Source organism: Corythoichthys intestinalis, chromosome 3 (genome assembly GCF_030265065.1).
Source record: "Corythoichthys intestinalis isolate RoL2023-P3 chromosome 3, ASM3026506v1, whole genome shotgun sequence".
Taxonomy (NCBI): Eukaryota; Metazoa; Chordata; class Actinopteri; order Syngnathiformes; family Syngnathidae; genus Corythoichthys; species Corythoichthys intestinalis.
The window spans coordinates 7,028,563-7,045,097 of record NC_080397.1 but is presented as its reverse complement, the minus strand read 5'-3'; the positions used below and the strand labels follow the sequence as shown (position 1 = coordinate 7,045,097).

The 16,535-nt window shown below is 38.8% G+C and overlaps 1 protein-coding gene across 1 annotated transcript; it reads right to left on the bottom strand.

Annotated features, from left to right (window-relative positions):
• Positions 1-1,269: 1,269 nt before the first annotated feature.
• Positions 1,270-15,579, bottom strand: si:dkey-283b1.6 (uncharacterized). Its single transcript, XM_057832888.1, has 4 exons — positions 15,417-15,579; positions 9,932-9,961; positions 9,561-9,855; positions 1,270-1,685 (listed from the first exon to the last, which is right to left on the bottom strand). Exons 2-4 carry the CDS (start codon positions 9,958-9,960, stop codon positions 1,578-1,580), a joined length of 432 nt encoding a protein of 143 aa, XP_057688871.1. The 5' UTR covers position 9,961; positions 15,417-15,579; the 3' UTR covers positions 1,270-1,577.
• Between the last annotated feature and the right edge of the window lie 956 nt (positions 15,580-16,535).

The following is a 16,535-nucleotide window of genomic DNA, read 5'->3' as shown; positions in this document are numbered from 1 at the left end:
AGCCAACCATATGTAGCATATGGAACAATTAAATTAACAGTTCACCTGCTGTGGCCTGAATGTAGTCTCACACTTTCCTCCTGGTGCGCATGGACTTAAATTGCGTGCCCGCTTGTGCAGTGCCTGTTTTTTCACCTCTTTTATCAACACCATCATCGTTTTGGGGCTTTTTGAAGAAACTTCGGACACTTAGTTGCCTTGACATTTTTCAGAGTAAGGCCAATGACGTCATGCATCAAGAGAGACAATAGCTAATTAATAATATGCTCACTCGCCACCCTGTGGTCTGGGGTGTGAATTGCAACCGGTCAAAATGACGGATGGACTTCAGTTTTTTCCATCACCGTTTTAAAAAATCGGTCAACGACGGAAAATATTCGGTTAACGCGACCCCTGTTCATGATTATTGAGTTTTAAATTTTGATGTTACAAATGTTAGTTAAATGCATTAGCGTTAGCTGTAGCTGATGATGTATGGGAGTTGAACCTCAGACTACAACACAATCACATCGATGCAAACACCAGACTGGATGTTTTGTTGGCCTATAGGCTATATCATTATATTATTTGACGTCAGGACTGGTCTATGTTGTGTATTCAGTATGTCATACTGTTTATTAAATTTTACTTAAACCAATTTGACATTTTTATTTAACTACAAAACCTAATAGCTACTTAAAGCAGTTGTGTGTAATCACTTGCTTAACCTTCTTGCTTAAATACTGTTTGTTTGTTTTTTGAGTGATGGCTTTTATTGTTTCTTTTTTTTTTTTCTACTGTGCTTTTTATCATGTGAATATTATTAATGTAAATGTTGTTGTTGTATTTTGTCGTTGTAAAAAATAATTTTTCAAAAAAGTCATCGAAATGTTGCTTACTATTGACAGTACACCCTTTTTTAACACACCACCTTTTCACTATAAAGCATTACATCATAGGTTCGGGATGTGTGACGTGCAGAGTTCATTTGAAAGGAACACCCTCTTAAGCAATACTCATTCACCCGATAAAGGACTACTATCAGTATTCCGCTACAAACTGGCGCAAATCTAGTCTACTGTAGTTCATTCCAGTCAGCCTTTGTGAACTAATTGGTAGGCCATATGATTATATTTGACCTATTTGTTTCACAGTACTCTCCAATATTCCTCCTTAATAGCTCATGGCAAGTTAAAGAAATTGGTTTATGCTTACATTCAGGTGATTTTAGCAATATTTTATTGTATAACATGCACGTGTGACAATATTCTGTTTTACAAATACACAGGTATATTATTTTGTTTGGGACATACAAAATCACAATTTAACACTAGGTAAGTAGACCAGCTACTGTACTTCAAATGTCTATATTAAAATAGATATACGTACAATTATTTGCTCTGAAAAATGTGCTGTATTAAATTAATTCAAGAAGAGTCATTCTAATGATACGCCAACATGCCAACTCAGCAGCGTCCATTATCTTCATCTTCATCTCTTCAAAGAACACTCGCAAACTCACTTTCAAGATAAATTCCAGTGGCTCCAGTGCAATATCAGACCTCCATTTTGGAAAACTGTGTCATAGCTTCAGCGTCTTATGGTTGCGTTGGAGATTGGACTGCAGCCGTGTGAGCCGGCGCTAAGGGAGGGTTCATGTTGTATTCTGTGTATGCAGGCGGCAGTTCGTCGGGTTTAAAACCCACCTGGAATAGAGGGGATGGACAAAACCAGTCACGCACAAGCAAATCTGTATTTTAACTCATTGCCTGCCATTGAGAACAGTAAACGTCCAATTCATTGAAACTGGGAGTACTGCTGTGAATGCTCATCTTTCAGTGCCATTGACGGCACTAGAAGTCCAATTTATTTTGACAGGGAGGGCTGACAGCCATCATAAGCTGCCAGGTGTGGGACTTTTGTGAAGTCGGCCCCCCATCAAATGCAAATTTATATAAAAATGCTGTCAATGGGTTGTGCTACGTTTGTTTGTTGTTTGCGTGTTTGTGCTGTAAAAAGTTTCGTTTGTGCTGCTATCAGTGTTTTTTTGTTTTTTTTTTTGTTTTTTTTTAGATATTTAGAATTCTTTTATTGGTCCATCTGAGGTCAACTAGCCCCCCATTTTGATTAAAAATGGCTAAAAATCGTGTTGATCATTTGTGCTTTAAAAAATGTTGTTTGTGTTGCAAAGGTTCTGTAGATATTATGCTTTTAATATTTTGTAGTGATGACGTCACACAGCCCCCCATTTATTGCTAAATTGCCCCAAAGTGTTGTGCTCCTTTGTGCCTGTAAATAATTCTAAATATCCATCTTGCCTCCTTAGGTGTAGTTTTGGCTAAGCAGAGCCAAGGACCGTTTGTAAGGTGCTAGTCACATGATCTGTTTGAAAAATAATTTTGACCCATAATGAAATACTTTGTAGAATTCTTGTTTATTTCATTCATTTTTGTTGTTTATTTTATTGCTTTACAACTTTTATGAACAACATTTTAACGGCTAGGTCATTATTTTAAAGGGGAACTTCGGAATTTTTTACATTGGGCTTAATCTTCAAGTTAGCGGGGGTTTAATTAGTCGGTGGGGTTGATTTCAACAAATTCTGTACAGTTTGTCGGGTTTTTTTTGTTTTGTTTTGTTTTTTTATGGCTAAGCTAGCGCGGGCCAGTGGTGCCTGCTTAGCATACAAAAAAAAACATATTAGCAGGTCTAATATATTCACATATATTCAATATGCGGTGAAATTAAACGATGTGATATTACGCCACCCTGTTTGCCTAGGAACCCTGAAACTAAAAAATAATTAACCAACTGCAAAAAAATTGTTGAAATCAACTGCACTGACTAATTAACTAACTAATTAACTAATTCGCTAACTCGAAGATTAAGCCTTATGTAAAAAATTCTGATCTTCCCCTTTAAAATCATTCATCAGAAAGTCAATTACATGCAATGACATTTTTTGGCCACCGGAAGGAACACTGCCCCCCCCCCACCACCACCCCCCCATCGCCGCCTATTCTTTGTGCTGTTAAAATTTTTGTTTGTGCTGCTATCATTTTATAGATACTGAGATATTGTTTTAGCCCTTAAAAAGATTAACATCGCGATATACCGTATATTGTGAAGGCTCCACACTTACTTTTTGCGTTGGTTGCACTGGTGCGCCCAACTTTTTTCTTAAAGTGCACCAGCACAAAATGTAAGCACATCCACATTTTTCATTGTATCATCTTTAATGCCATACTACATTATCGGCCCAGCCGATTATCTGCGCCGATATTTGGACATTTGTTGTATATCAGTATCTGCCTTTTTTTCTTTTAAATCCGACCGGCCAATATGAAAAAATCCATTTAAAACTGGATTATTTCGGCTCAGATGCAACCGCGCCTCTCTCTCCTGCACTAGTATTCATCTTTTCCTCTGATTGGTTAAATTGTAATGGTAAATCGAACAACACTTGTATTGAAACTTTCCACCTTTTTAAGGCCCTCAAAATGCTTCACAGTATATCCTCATCGACCTACTGGTAACACAGCACCAGGAGCAACGTGGGGTTTAGTATCTTGCTCCAGGATACTTAGACAAGGTCATCAGGACTTTCTTTTCTGTGGAAAATTTTCAGAGAGCTATTTATTTAACCTTTCATTTAACTATTTATTTATTTAAGATGTTTTTGAGTCTTGGAAATTCAGACACTTCTGAAATTATTTGTGTGATTCAATAAAAAAAGGTTTAGGCTGTGTGTTTACATTATTCAATATTTTTTTACGCCAATTTTTACACTTTTACTGCAAATGAATATTGGCTCTAAAAATCGGTTACCTACCCCTCTAACTTCTAATAATCAGTATCAGTCCTGAAAAACCATGTCTAATTCCGAGCAATGACGTCACTCGCAGGCTGTCCCTATCCTAACTCCAGCGGCTGACGGAGTGTACCAACTCTCTTAATAACAGAGGGGCGTCCCAACAAAGAGCGCAAATGTAGCACAAATAAATGGCACCACTTTGGGTCCATTTTGCAGTAAATGGGGACAAGCACAAACGATTGACATCATTTTTATATAGATTTTTATCTAATGGGGCCAGCTTCACAGAGGTAGGGGTGGTAGTAACAGTTTCACATGCCATACTTTTTACTTTAACTTGAATAAATTTGTGAAGAAGAAACGATGATCTTCCTCTTCTTTATTTTACATATTTCACTTTATTTTTGACAGAGATGTCGGCAGTGGCTCTACTAGTTTCACCAATGTGACATTGCAACAATAATCACTTAACTCCATTACACCAATCAGACCTAATAATACAATCACATGACCATACACAAGCTTGCAGTCGGAATTCCTATGATCACGCCGGCCTGTTCATTCACTTGGCGTCTTTAAAGCGCAGTGAGAAATAAAGTATTTCGCATAGAGCACTGCTGTCAACATTACTCGAAAGTGCAGATTTTAACCCCTCTTGCAGGTTTTTTTTTTTTTTGTCACCAATAGATCACAGAAACACGGAGATATGATCGTTTTCATTTCATGGTAGGAAATATGTTTCTTTGGAAGGGTGATATTTTATGTCTATAGACCAGGGGTGGGCAAACCAGTCCTCGAGGGCCGCAGTGGGTCCTGGTCTTTGTTCCAACTGACCCAGCACAGATAGTATAACCAATGAGGTTTCAGCAGAAATGAGAAGCACCTGACTGCAATCGACTGATTGCACTTGTAAAACAGCAGATTGGTGAAAATGTGTCCTCTTAATGGGTTGCAACAAAAACCCGCACCCATTGCGGCCCTTTGTGGAATAGTTTGCCCACCCCTGCTATAGACCCTACTCACATGACGTCACAACCACGCCTCCGCGCCATATTGTCCGTCAACTCGTCATGTTGACGCATTACCGCTACGTAAATTCCTCCTATTATGGCGTGTTTTTCTGCTCGTTAACATTGATAATCAAAATGGTGAAGGCGTGTGTGGCGGTTGATTGCAATAACAGAGAAGATAGACGGAGAGACTTGAAGTTCTACCGTATTCCGAGAGACCCGGAGAGGAGAGCGAGATGGACTGCTGGAAATCAAAGAGAAAACTGGGCTCCAAACGATTACCACGGATTATGTAGTAGTCATTTTATATCTGGTAAGATGCATTTAATATATATTTAGAGGGTTTTGCGCAGACAACCACAATTAAGATCATTGCGAGGCTAGGGGCCAGATTTGGTGTGGTAAAACTGCAGGGGGCTACCTTGGCTGATTTACATAGAACAATATATTTAAACAAATTTTAGCAAGCCCTTCTGTATGTCACATTTGCTTTATTATTATTTTTTTTAGTTCATAATTTCTCATTATTTTTTTTAGTTCATAATTTTAACAATCTCGTCTTTGTGGCGTTCTCTTTCGACACTCGGGCTCTTGCGAAATACTGCTGCTGTGAAATAAACTAGCTTCAAGTTGCTATAATTTCTCGCTGCGTATCTTCCCTGTAATGTCGTACATGTCAGCGTGTCTTGTTTAGTAATATTGCGTCACATCGAACTCTGAAAACAGCAACTGTCTCTTTGCAAATGAGGCAGACACAGTTGTTGCATGTTTTATTGAAGAAATAGTCCAATATCCACCTATCCTTGAAGCGTCGGCCATCGCAGTCAACTTTTTTTTTTATTGATTGTAGCCATTTTAGAAAATTGGAAGTAAAGGGTAACACGGGGTAATGTTGCTTAGAGTGCTGCTCTTAAAGTTTTTCAAACTTTCGTGAAAATAGGCTGATTTTGTGTGGACAAGATAGTTGTAGATATCAGGGTAGCAGATGTCAGGCAGAGAGGGCGAAGACAGCGGGTCGAAAAATATCGATTTAGGCATCAAATATGGATCTGGCGAATGGATAGACTGAAGCTTTTCCACATAACGCCTTTTATGCAACGCATCCAATGAGTTTACAGCGTCTGAAAGCACCGGGGCTTCCATGAATTGCACTATAAATTGCATGACAAATTGAAACCATTGAGAATACGGATAAACAATGACGGACAATATGGCGGCCGGATACAGCGACACGGCATTCTGTGACGTTGGTGAGTAGGGTCTATAGATTTTTCCAGTCGAGATGTGATGACTTGAGCATATTTTTTGGGCCTAATATGGCCTAATATGGTACAGTATACAGTACTACCTCTACTTACGAGCGTCTCTACATACATTTCCCTCAACGGGAAATAATTTCTCTTGTTATGAAAGAACTTTCAGGATACGAAAGGCAAAAATACAGTATAGCTGGTACTCACAGCTTCAACAGTTTACTAAACGTAACCTACTTATAGCTGCTCTGCCATTGGCTATTGCCTAGCATTCCTGGCATCCAATTGGCTAATATGGACCTCTTCTGCATGTTTATTTGTGTATCCCAGCGTCCTCTTCATCCGACCCTCGTGTTCCGACAGTTTTACATAAGTTTTACATAACTTTTATTCTTTACTCTATTCTTGGTTTTTTTACATAATGCACCACTCTGATTTTATGTTTATTATGCAGTAATCAGTGATGGAATGTAATGAAATAAAAGTACTTTGTTACTGTACTTAAGTACATTTTTGTGTATCTGTACTCTAGTACAAATATGAAGTGGTACTTTTTACTTTTACTTCACTACATTTTATAGCTCGTTTCTGTACTTTCTACTCCACTTGTAACCTGCGTTAAACGTTACTTTTGTTTGTTTTGTTTTTTTCTCATTGTGAAAAAGTTTCATTTTCATGCCCCCGGCGCAATCGATAAGCCTCATGCAACTATACCGTTATTTAGCACTCGGGGGAGTAACACAAGTACTACCAAGATTAGGCAGGTGAACAAGATATTTACCAATAAAATACAGTACAATAAAAAAACAGTGAGAGCAGAGCACCTTCAAATGGGTGCTGCACGCTCTTGTACAGCAGGTGGGGGTATGTACCTGATAGTTGCTTGCAATCTGCCATTAAGATAAGTTTTGGAGTTTTTTTAGCTTGTTAAGCTTCTGTTCACAGTGCAGTCAATTTTATGAGTTTGTCATTCTGCGTAGATATATAATGTATTTATATTTAAAATATAATATTTTATATTTTTTTTATTTATGAATACATTTTTGTATCGGGATTGTATACTTTTACTTTTTACTTTTAAATTAATTTTAAAGCAAGTACCTTTGTACTTTTACTTATTGCGGAGTGGCCTTGCGTTCGTATGGTGTCGGCGAAGACTGAAGGCAAAGACGCAAACCTTGGAATCCTGCCTCCAAAGTGGAAGAATTCGATTGCCGGGGGTTGAGGGGGGCTTTCTCCGCATGCATATCAAAAGCTCCCGCGGCGCGGACCGGCGCCGATAACGTCAGCACTCATACACATCACATAGGGCGTGCGCAGCGGTGCTACTAACCATTAAAAACAGCAAATATGGCGGAACGTCGCCGTTAATTTACTGTTTTTATAATATTTTAATTTAAATATGTTGAATGTTTCCATTTTTGTGCCTTTTTGAACAAAAGAAAATGCCATTGCTTGGAGTGGGCGGGCATGTTGTCTTCCGGGCTGTGCAGGTCAAAGTGCATCATTCGTTATTGCCTTGTAAGTCTGCATTGTCCCCTAGGGCCTGGCATGCTTACTACATCGTTTTCATGCGGAATTTTGACTTTGTTCAAATGGAGACAGAACCATATAGATGCAAACATGAAATTTTTCGTCTTCTCGAACAGTCACCATGTAAACTGCCCCTTAGATTCTTGTACTTTTACTGAAGTAGTTTATGTAATAGTAGTAGTAGTTACATGTTTTGATGAATTTTCAGTTCTTTTCACAGAATACCTTTTTACCTGTAGTGGAGGTTTTTTTGTTGTTGTTTTTTGGATGACTACTTTTAACACTGGAAGTCCCGGGGGGGTTGGCTATAAAGAAAGACCAGAAAGGGGGCTTGCGTGCTGCTGGATGTGGTAGGGCATGCTCGGGTTGGGGGTTCCGGTGCCGGGATTGGCGATGCGGCGGCGTAGGGTTGGTCGCCAACGGGCTTACACTCATAAGAGATTCACACGATTACTGGGTTCTAGATCACAGAACTGATTTGTGTACACTCTACCCCTTTCAATCACTTAGCTTATAGTCTTATAGACACCCCCACCCCCATTCTCCTCTTTCACTGGCCAATAGGCCCCCACATGGTGTAAACCGGAAATACATCTCGCTGACGATAGCACCAGCATATTAGTAACTAGTTTAGATGTTCAATGTATTTCTTGTTGTTGTTTGTGTATGTGTTTCTTTTCTTTCTTCTCTTGTATTTCTTTTCTTCTGTCCCCACATAATCCCTTCCTGTTCGCTGCTTTGTCATAATAAAAAGGTATTTTGAATGATCACAATGGGAGTATGTCAGACTCTCAATGTGAAACATTAAAACTGTTCAGAATCCGGGCACTTAGACTTCCATTCTCTGTGTCAAACAGCTGAACAGGACAGGTTTATAAAAAAAAAAAAAAAAATTAAAAAAAAAAGAAAGACCAGAAAGTCGTCAGATGACCCCAATACCAAACTGACTACTCAAGTGAAAAGCTACAATTAGCATCTGAATATTTGTAAATTGCAGGGTTACCTTGGCTTTGTCAAACAACAGCCCACTCAAACAAGCAATCAAGCAGACAACCTTTTTACATATTCCTGTGAGGACACTCCTGGGTGTGAAGTGGTGCTGTTCACTCTGGATAGCTGCCGTATGTTTCCGCCAAGCAGAAGGAGAGCATAGTAACTGCTGAAATGCCAGTCGGACAAGGACATTGCACACACTCAAAACCACATAAAAAGGCTTTGTTTAGTTTTTTATTACACATCCTCTTTTATATAGTTTCTTTTGTTGTCTTTTTCACAAACGTTTTCCACCGTATTTTTGACCGACAACAGCTTTATTGAACAAAAAGCTTTTTTGTGCAAAAATGAACTGTGTTGTATCATCAGCCATCATCAGCAATATGACAACTATAGCTCCATACATACAAGAAACAGTGTAACTAAATTTTCAGAGGGATTGAGATAGTAGTTCTTTTTTAATGTTGTCTTGTCAGACAGTCCTCCGCAAAAAATCCTCTAAATCCTTTTTTTTCTTTTTTGCTGAGGATTTATTGAGAAGAAGTGTCTGACATGAAAACATTACAAAGGAACAACTGTCTCAATCACTTTTTGTCTGAAAAATAAGTTAAACTGTATCTGCTTAATTGTCTGTTTGAGTGGTCTATTGTTTGACAAAGTCAAGGTAACCCATTTTTGCACATATTCAAGATGCTAATTGTAGCAATCCAACCCTGTGGTTTTGCTAGTGTGAATGTGTAATGAGCAGCTCAATGCTCACAAAAGATAAGCTGATTAGAGTCAGATGACCCTTCTCTGGTAACAACAGTCATTTGTATCAACTGATCCACCCTTGGGTGTTCTAGTGTTTAATTAAACGTGTAATTTTAGTTTGAGTAAACATTTGGGCTTCCCTACCCACTTCTGTTCACTGGCAGCCTCTCTCTAAATTTTAATATTGCGGCCTACTTTTAATGACAAATAACAATTAAAGATCACCTCGTTATAGGAAGGCGGGGGTCCACAGTAGCCTCCAGCATCATTGTACAGCGGCGGTGTGAAGGATTCCTGGTTATACTGCGGCACTGCTTGCTGGTCTTCTTCACCCTGTTGTTGCTGCTGCGACAGCCTCCCATGAAAGGGTATAAAAAATATGGGAGGAGGGCGACCGTCGTGCTCGGTGCGCCTCCACGCCTCCCTCTCGATCTGCTCCTCTCTCAGGCGGCTGCACGCCCTGAAGAAGGTGGTGCAGAACATGATGAGGAGCCCGATGCCCAGGATGGCCAGGAAGATCCTTGGGAGGAAAATCCATGGAGTTTCAATCGTATGTTCTAGTTGGAGCTCAACCCTTTACGTGGAAATGTACTCACTCCAGAGCGGGGATACTGCTAAACGACATCCTTTTAGGTGAGGTCAACCAACGTGGATCAAAACAGGACATAGAAAAAGAAAAATATATGTGTTATTGTTTTCCAAAGAATTCATATTACTGTAATTTTCGGGCCATAAGGCACACCTGACTATAAGCAGCCACCCACCAAATTTGACACTAAAACGGCATTTGTTCATAGATAAGCCCCACTCGACTATAAGTCGCAGCTGTCCTCACTGTATTATGGGATATTTACACCAAAAGATATTAACCGGGAACACTATTTGACAGCGGCAATATAAGATGTCATAACAGCAAATGAACCACCGTGAACTTCGAACCAATGGGCTGCAAAGCTTCATTGCTTCAAGAAGCTTCATCTGGCCATTGCTGCTTCCTTGTAGGAGACAGTCAACCTCTGCTGCCACCTGCTGTCAACAATTTTGTTGTCCAACATGCCTCCTAGCATGCATTGCAGCGCTACAGATGTAAATAACAATCAATATTCATGTTCTGCGCTAATTATTTCTTCAGTTACTGTTCCAGTTGTTTCATTAATTGCTAGTTATGGTATTTGGTAACACTTTATCTGACAGTGGCGCCATCATACATTCATAAGACCATTATAATTATGACATGACACTGCCATGAGTATTAATGAATACTTATGACTGATGTCATTATGTGTTATCCGGCAAATTATCCCACTTTTGAATGGCTGTAAAAGATCCGAGCTGGACATAAATATAGTTAGGGACATTATTTGCCGGATGACACTTAATGACTTCTGTCATAAGCATTCATAATGCCCATGATAGTGTCGTGTCATAATTATGACAGTCTTATGGCAGTCTTATGATGCCGGGTCAAATAAAGTGTTACCGATTAACCCAATAAAATAAAGCACACTGGACTAAGAGCCGCTGGATTCAAAATGAGGGAAAAAAAGAAGCAGTTTATAGTCCGAAAATTACGGTAAGTACAGTATTTTTCGGACTACAAGTAATTTTTTTCATAGTTTGGTTGTGAGTGCAACTCAATACTCTTGAGAGACTTATGTGTGAAATTATTAACAATCATTGTGACTTGTTAGCATGTTCTTTATGCTATAGTTATCTGAAGAACTCTCAATAGCTTTGTTACATTAACATAACGAGCACGTTCTCAGCTCGTTGTGTATGTGTCATCTAACGTTAGCATCCCGTACATTTATTCAGCTTGTTGTTCTCTATTCTTTTTTAAATTTAAATTGCTTTCAAGATATGTCTGTTCTTGGTGTTGGATTTTATCAAATTAAAAATAAAAAATAAAAAAAATTTTAAATGCGACTTATACTCCGGTGTGACATTTTTTTTCCTCTACATTGCGCATATTTTGACTGGTGCGACTTATACACAGGTGCGACTTATAGTTGGAAATATACGGTAAGCTAATGTACTGCCTAAAAATGTTGCATTTTCCCAGAACAATATCAATTTGACTGATCTTACTGGAAAAAAAGCAGGCTGCCCAACCCACAACTGCTTGATACACTTTGAACCACAACCATTTGTCCAAGTCACCATGATCTCAAAGTGTTTTTTTATGACACGCACAGACGAGATAAGCGTCTTTAGCAGGCAACCTGCCCTAACCCAACATTCTGCTTTTACAGTCCTCCAGCACTGGTTGTTGCTGGTTCAGATTTTCACTGGGTCTTGTTTCATGTAATACTAAAGAACACCCATGTTTTCTAGATTAGGTCTGACATACGCACTATCGAACCATCGCCGCAAGCTCTCCAAGTCCAAATACAGTAGATTTGACATCTTATTGCCATCAACAGCAGAATTGAAATCAAATCCTACTGGTTGTTCGATCAATGTTGTTTTGTTATTTCAGAGAACACGTTTTCATGTTTTCAACCGATTAGGACAATGTTATCCTATATTTATGCTTTGTAATCATAAAAATACTGTGTATATTCAGTACTACGTAACCTTCAGTTGTCGCAATACACGATCACGAGTATTTGAATCATCACATTGATTGCTTGACTTTGTGTCAAAATAAAAGCGGACTGAAAGTGGTTCTAACTTTTAACTCATTCCCTGCTATTGGTAGCAATACACATCAAGAGTTATAGTCTGTCATGGATCATTTTTTTGACAACCTTTACAGTGCGGTGAAAGTTAGCGACAGACACAGTAATCAATGTTTTGTTTTGACTTTAAAAACACTGCTGGCCAAAAGTATTGGCACCCCTTCAATTCTGTTAGATAATGCTCAATTTCTCCCAGAAAATGATTGCAATTACAAATGCTTTGGTAGTAATAGCTTCATTTATTTTGCTGGCAATGAAAAAACACAAAATGGAATAGGAAAAAAATGAAATCATCATTTTACACAAAACTCCAAAAATGGGCCGGACAAAAGTATTGGCACCCTTTGAAAAATCATGTGATGCTTCTCTAATTTGTGTAATTAACAGCACCTGTTACGTACTTGTTGCACATAAAAGGTTGTCGCAATAACTAAATAATACTTGCAGCCAGGTAAAATGGATTAAGGTTGACTCACTCGCTGTCCTGTGTCCTTGTGTGTACCACATTGAGCATGGAGAAAAGAAAGAAGACCAAAGAACTGTCTGAGGACTTGTGAAGCAAAATTGTGAGGTAGCCTGGGCAATCTCAAGGCTACAAGTCCATGTCCAAAGACCTGAATGTTCCTGTGTCTACCGTGCACAGTGTCATCAATAAGTGTAAAGCCCATGGCACTGTGGCTAACCTCCCTACATATGGACGGAAAAGAAAAATTGACAAGAGATTTCAACGAAAGATTGTGCGGGTAAAGAACCTCGACTTACATCCAAACAAGTTCAACCTGTGCTGTAGTCCGACGGTACAACAATCTCAACCCGTACTATCCGTCAGCGTCTGAAAAGGGATTCTATGGTAGGATACCCAGGAAGACCCCACTTCTGACCCAGAGACATAAAAAAGCCAGGCTTGAGTTTGCCAAAACTTAACTGAGAAAGCCAAAAAAGTTTTGGTAGAATTTTCTCTGGTCAGATGAAACAAAAGTAGAGCTTTTTGGGAAAGCATAGAGGGTACAGTAAAAAAAAACAAAAAACGATGCCTTCAAAGAATAGAACACGGTCCCCACAGTCAAACATGGTGGAGTTTCCCTGATGTTTTGGGGTTGCTTAGCTGCCTCTGGCACTGGACTGCTTGGCCGTCTGCATAGCATTATGAAGTCTGAAGACTGCCAACGAATTTTGCAGCATAATGTAGGGCCCAGTGTGAGAAAGCTGGGTCTCCCTCAGAGGTCATGTGTCTTCCAGCATGACAATGAACCAAACCACACTTCAAAAATCACTAGAAAATGGTTTCAGAGAAAGCACTGGAGACTTCTTAAGTTGCCAGGGGGCTTAGAGTGTCAATACTTTTGTCCGAGTTTTGTGTAAAAACATCATGATTTTTATTTTTTTCATTCTCTTTTGTGTTGTTTCATTGCAAGCAAAATCAATGAAGATATTACTACCAGGGCATTTGGTAATTGCAATCATTTTCTGGGAGAAATTGAGCATTATCTGAAAGAATTGCAGGGGTGCCAACACTTATGGTCAGCACTGTAATTACGATTATTCACAACTGACAAAAATAACGCCGCTAGTAACGCCGTTATACGTGCTACGTTATACACTGCTAGTGACGCGACAATACATTTCAGTTGAATTTTATTTTGTGCGATGCATAGATTTTTTTTTAGCCCCTCCCATCTGGGGAGAGGCTATTTTTCAGCCGCAGCCTCCTGACTATCCTGACCCCTGGCTGGATGGACGTCCTCGTTGTCGTCCCCCTCGTCTCATCTGGCGATATGGACCCCATATTGTTTTCTCACTCCAATGCATCTCTACAAACTGGACCTCCTGCTGCTAATTCCCACCATTAGTCCTGGTGCATCTATAGCCTGTCCGTCCTGGGAGCGGATCTCTCCTGACTGTGGTTCTCCCCAAGGTTTCTCATTTTGGACATGAACTTCATCTAATTCACCTACTGCTTCTGACTGTGTATCATATTGACTCTGCAAAGTCCTCTGAGACAACCTTGTTGTGATCTAGGGCTATACAAATAAAATTGAATTGAATTGAATTTCTTTTTTTCTCTGCGCTGAGTACGTGCAAGCAGTGCGCAATTGAGCACGTGAACAGCGTAGAAGTAACATTGGTAGATTGTTTTTTTGTTTGTTTTTTTTTAACCGTGACACCTTTTTAAAACGATATACCTTGGTGGCAGCAAAACGGTAATCTTTGGGGCTAAAAAGTATCATGATATATCACCTTTTCGATATAATGTCACACCCTTAGTCAATAGCAAACAGTGAGTGAATACTTAATTAATTACTGAGGATATTCTGTCAGTGTATAGAGTGTATAAGCTTTTATACAACTTTAGAGCACCTTAAGTAGTATGCATTATTAGTCAATACTTTGTAAATCATTAATATGTCAGCAGCGGGTGTTGGCTCACTGTTTGGTCAGTTCATTACCTCTTACATAAAGGTTTACCATACTAAAGAATAAGAACAAGACATGCTTCATTCAGATTTCTTAAACTTTATAAAATAAGCTAGGAGCTTTACATGTAAATTACAGAAATGTGCTTAACCATTTATAGGGTACTCATTGAAGTCATTGGCTGCCATTGACGGTGCTAAATGTCCAATCCATCATGACTGGGTTAAGGCTTATCCATCAATAGCTCTGAAACATGATCACTCAATGCCAGCCTTACTAAATGAAATTGATTAGATGAATATGAATGTCAATGGCAGTGAATGAGTTCAATATTATGAAACTGAAATAAAAAAATGTTTAAAAAATCTACTTTAGTGTTATTGAGGGCCATAACCTGAGTGTGCATCATTATTTATTATAATAGTTTTTTTATTAATATATAATTTAATTTTTTTCATTGTAAAATACAAGACAATAAAAATACACTGATGATTAATAGCATAAGTAATAATAATAATATAAATATGCTGTAATTGAAACCTGTTGTCCAAATACTTGGACATCAAATTTTGGGTCATGTAGGCCACACCTGTATACTAAATGTTAATATTGTTGCCAAGTATTTATGAAGTTTTTAGTCACTTGCCCTATAAAAGGTTAAATTTTCTTTTGAAAATAGATTTTCTTGACCCATTGGCTGGAGAAGAATCACATGGTTTTGATGGTCATGGTCAGTACAACTGAGGCACGTGGTGGCAGTTTCCGCTCTAGTTAGTAATCAAATATGGTTACAATAAAACAACTGCACTCAAACAAATGATTTACCTAGGTCAAAATAGTAATACATATTAGATAGGGAATACTATTTTAAAGTTCGAATAGATTATTTGAGGGAGTCATGTGTTTTTTTTTTGTTTGTTTGTTTTTTGTGACAAGTTATTTTACCAGCTGCTTATTATAAAATAAATGGGTTGAAATTTCTTACCTTAAGTCGCAGTGACGGCTTTCCTCAGGTGTGGACAAAAAGGTTGTCTTCTGATGTCAGGGAGTGGCCCGCAGCCTTGTCTGCGCAAGACTTAAACGCAAAAAAATAAATGAAAAAGACACTTTCTAATGTATCTTTCCACTGCAGCAAGTGAAGTTTGCCGTCAGTCAATGCTCAGTGATACTGTAGGTGTGCTGTTTTCTATTATAGTATATGGCGCCTTTTATTGGTATGTGCCAAAGGTCCACCGCAAGAATTTATGACGGCTGTAGAGGTTTTAAAGTAAACGCTACCGACAGTCATACGGCCTCACCTCAGACCACTTTGCTTACAGAAGAGATTGCTAGCATCACGTGGACATGCGGAGAATTTGTCATAGTACATAAACAGTTAAGACTATTGGGTTATACTGACAAAAATGAAGCTCAGATGTTCTAGTAAGTTTTCATTGGTGTGCCATTATGGTTAAAACAAAAGGTTTTGCCTTGATTTCATCAGAATGTAAAATATTTTCTACATCTCTAGCAGTGTTGTTTTCGTCAACAGTGACGACAACACTTTCATGACGATAACTAGCGCAAAACTTTCATGTCATGTCGTTTCCTGTTTTATTTTGAAGGCTTCACCCTCCTCGTATCCGCGTACTTGCCCTTCCTCTGGTCACCTAATCACCTATTGTTTCCACCTGTTCCCCATTACATCCTTTGTATATATTGCCTTAGTTTCCCTTGTCCAGTGCAGAAGTCTCATTCTACTCAAGTAAGTCATAGCAGCCTTTTGTCATAGCTTTCATAGTAATCCTGTATATTTATCCTCCATTTGGAGCGCTTTGTGTTTGTAAATTTTGATCATAGTAATCCTGACTTTGTCATCTTTTTGGAGCATTTTACGTTGTTACCTTTCCTCCCTTTTGGAGTGCTTTGTGTTTGAACTTTTTTTGTTTCTAATCATCCTGACTCATTCCTCTGTTGGAGCGCTTTCTGTTTGTACTTTTCTCATCCCCGCATGTCAGCGGAAGAACCTCTGTTTTCAAAATAAAAGTTTTTTTTCCCGAAACTCCGCAACTGGGTCCACCTCGTCGTCTCGGTCTGACAGAATACTTCTGCCAGAAATGGACCC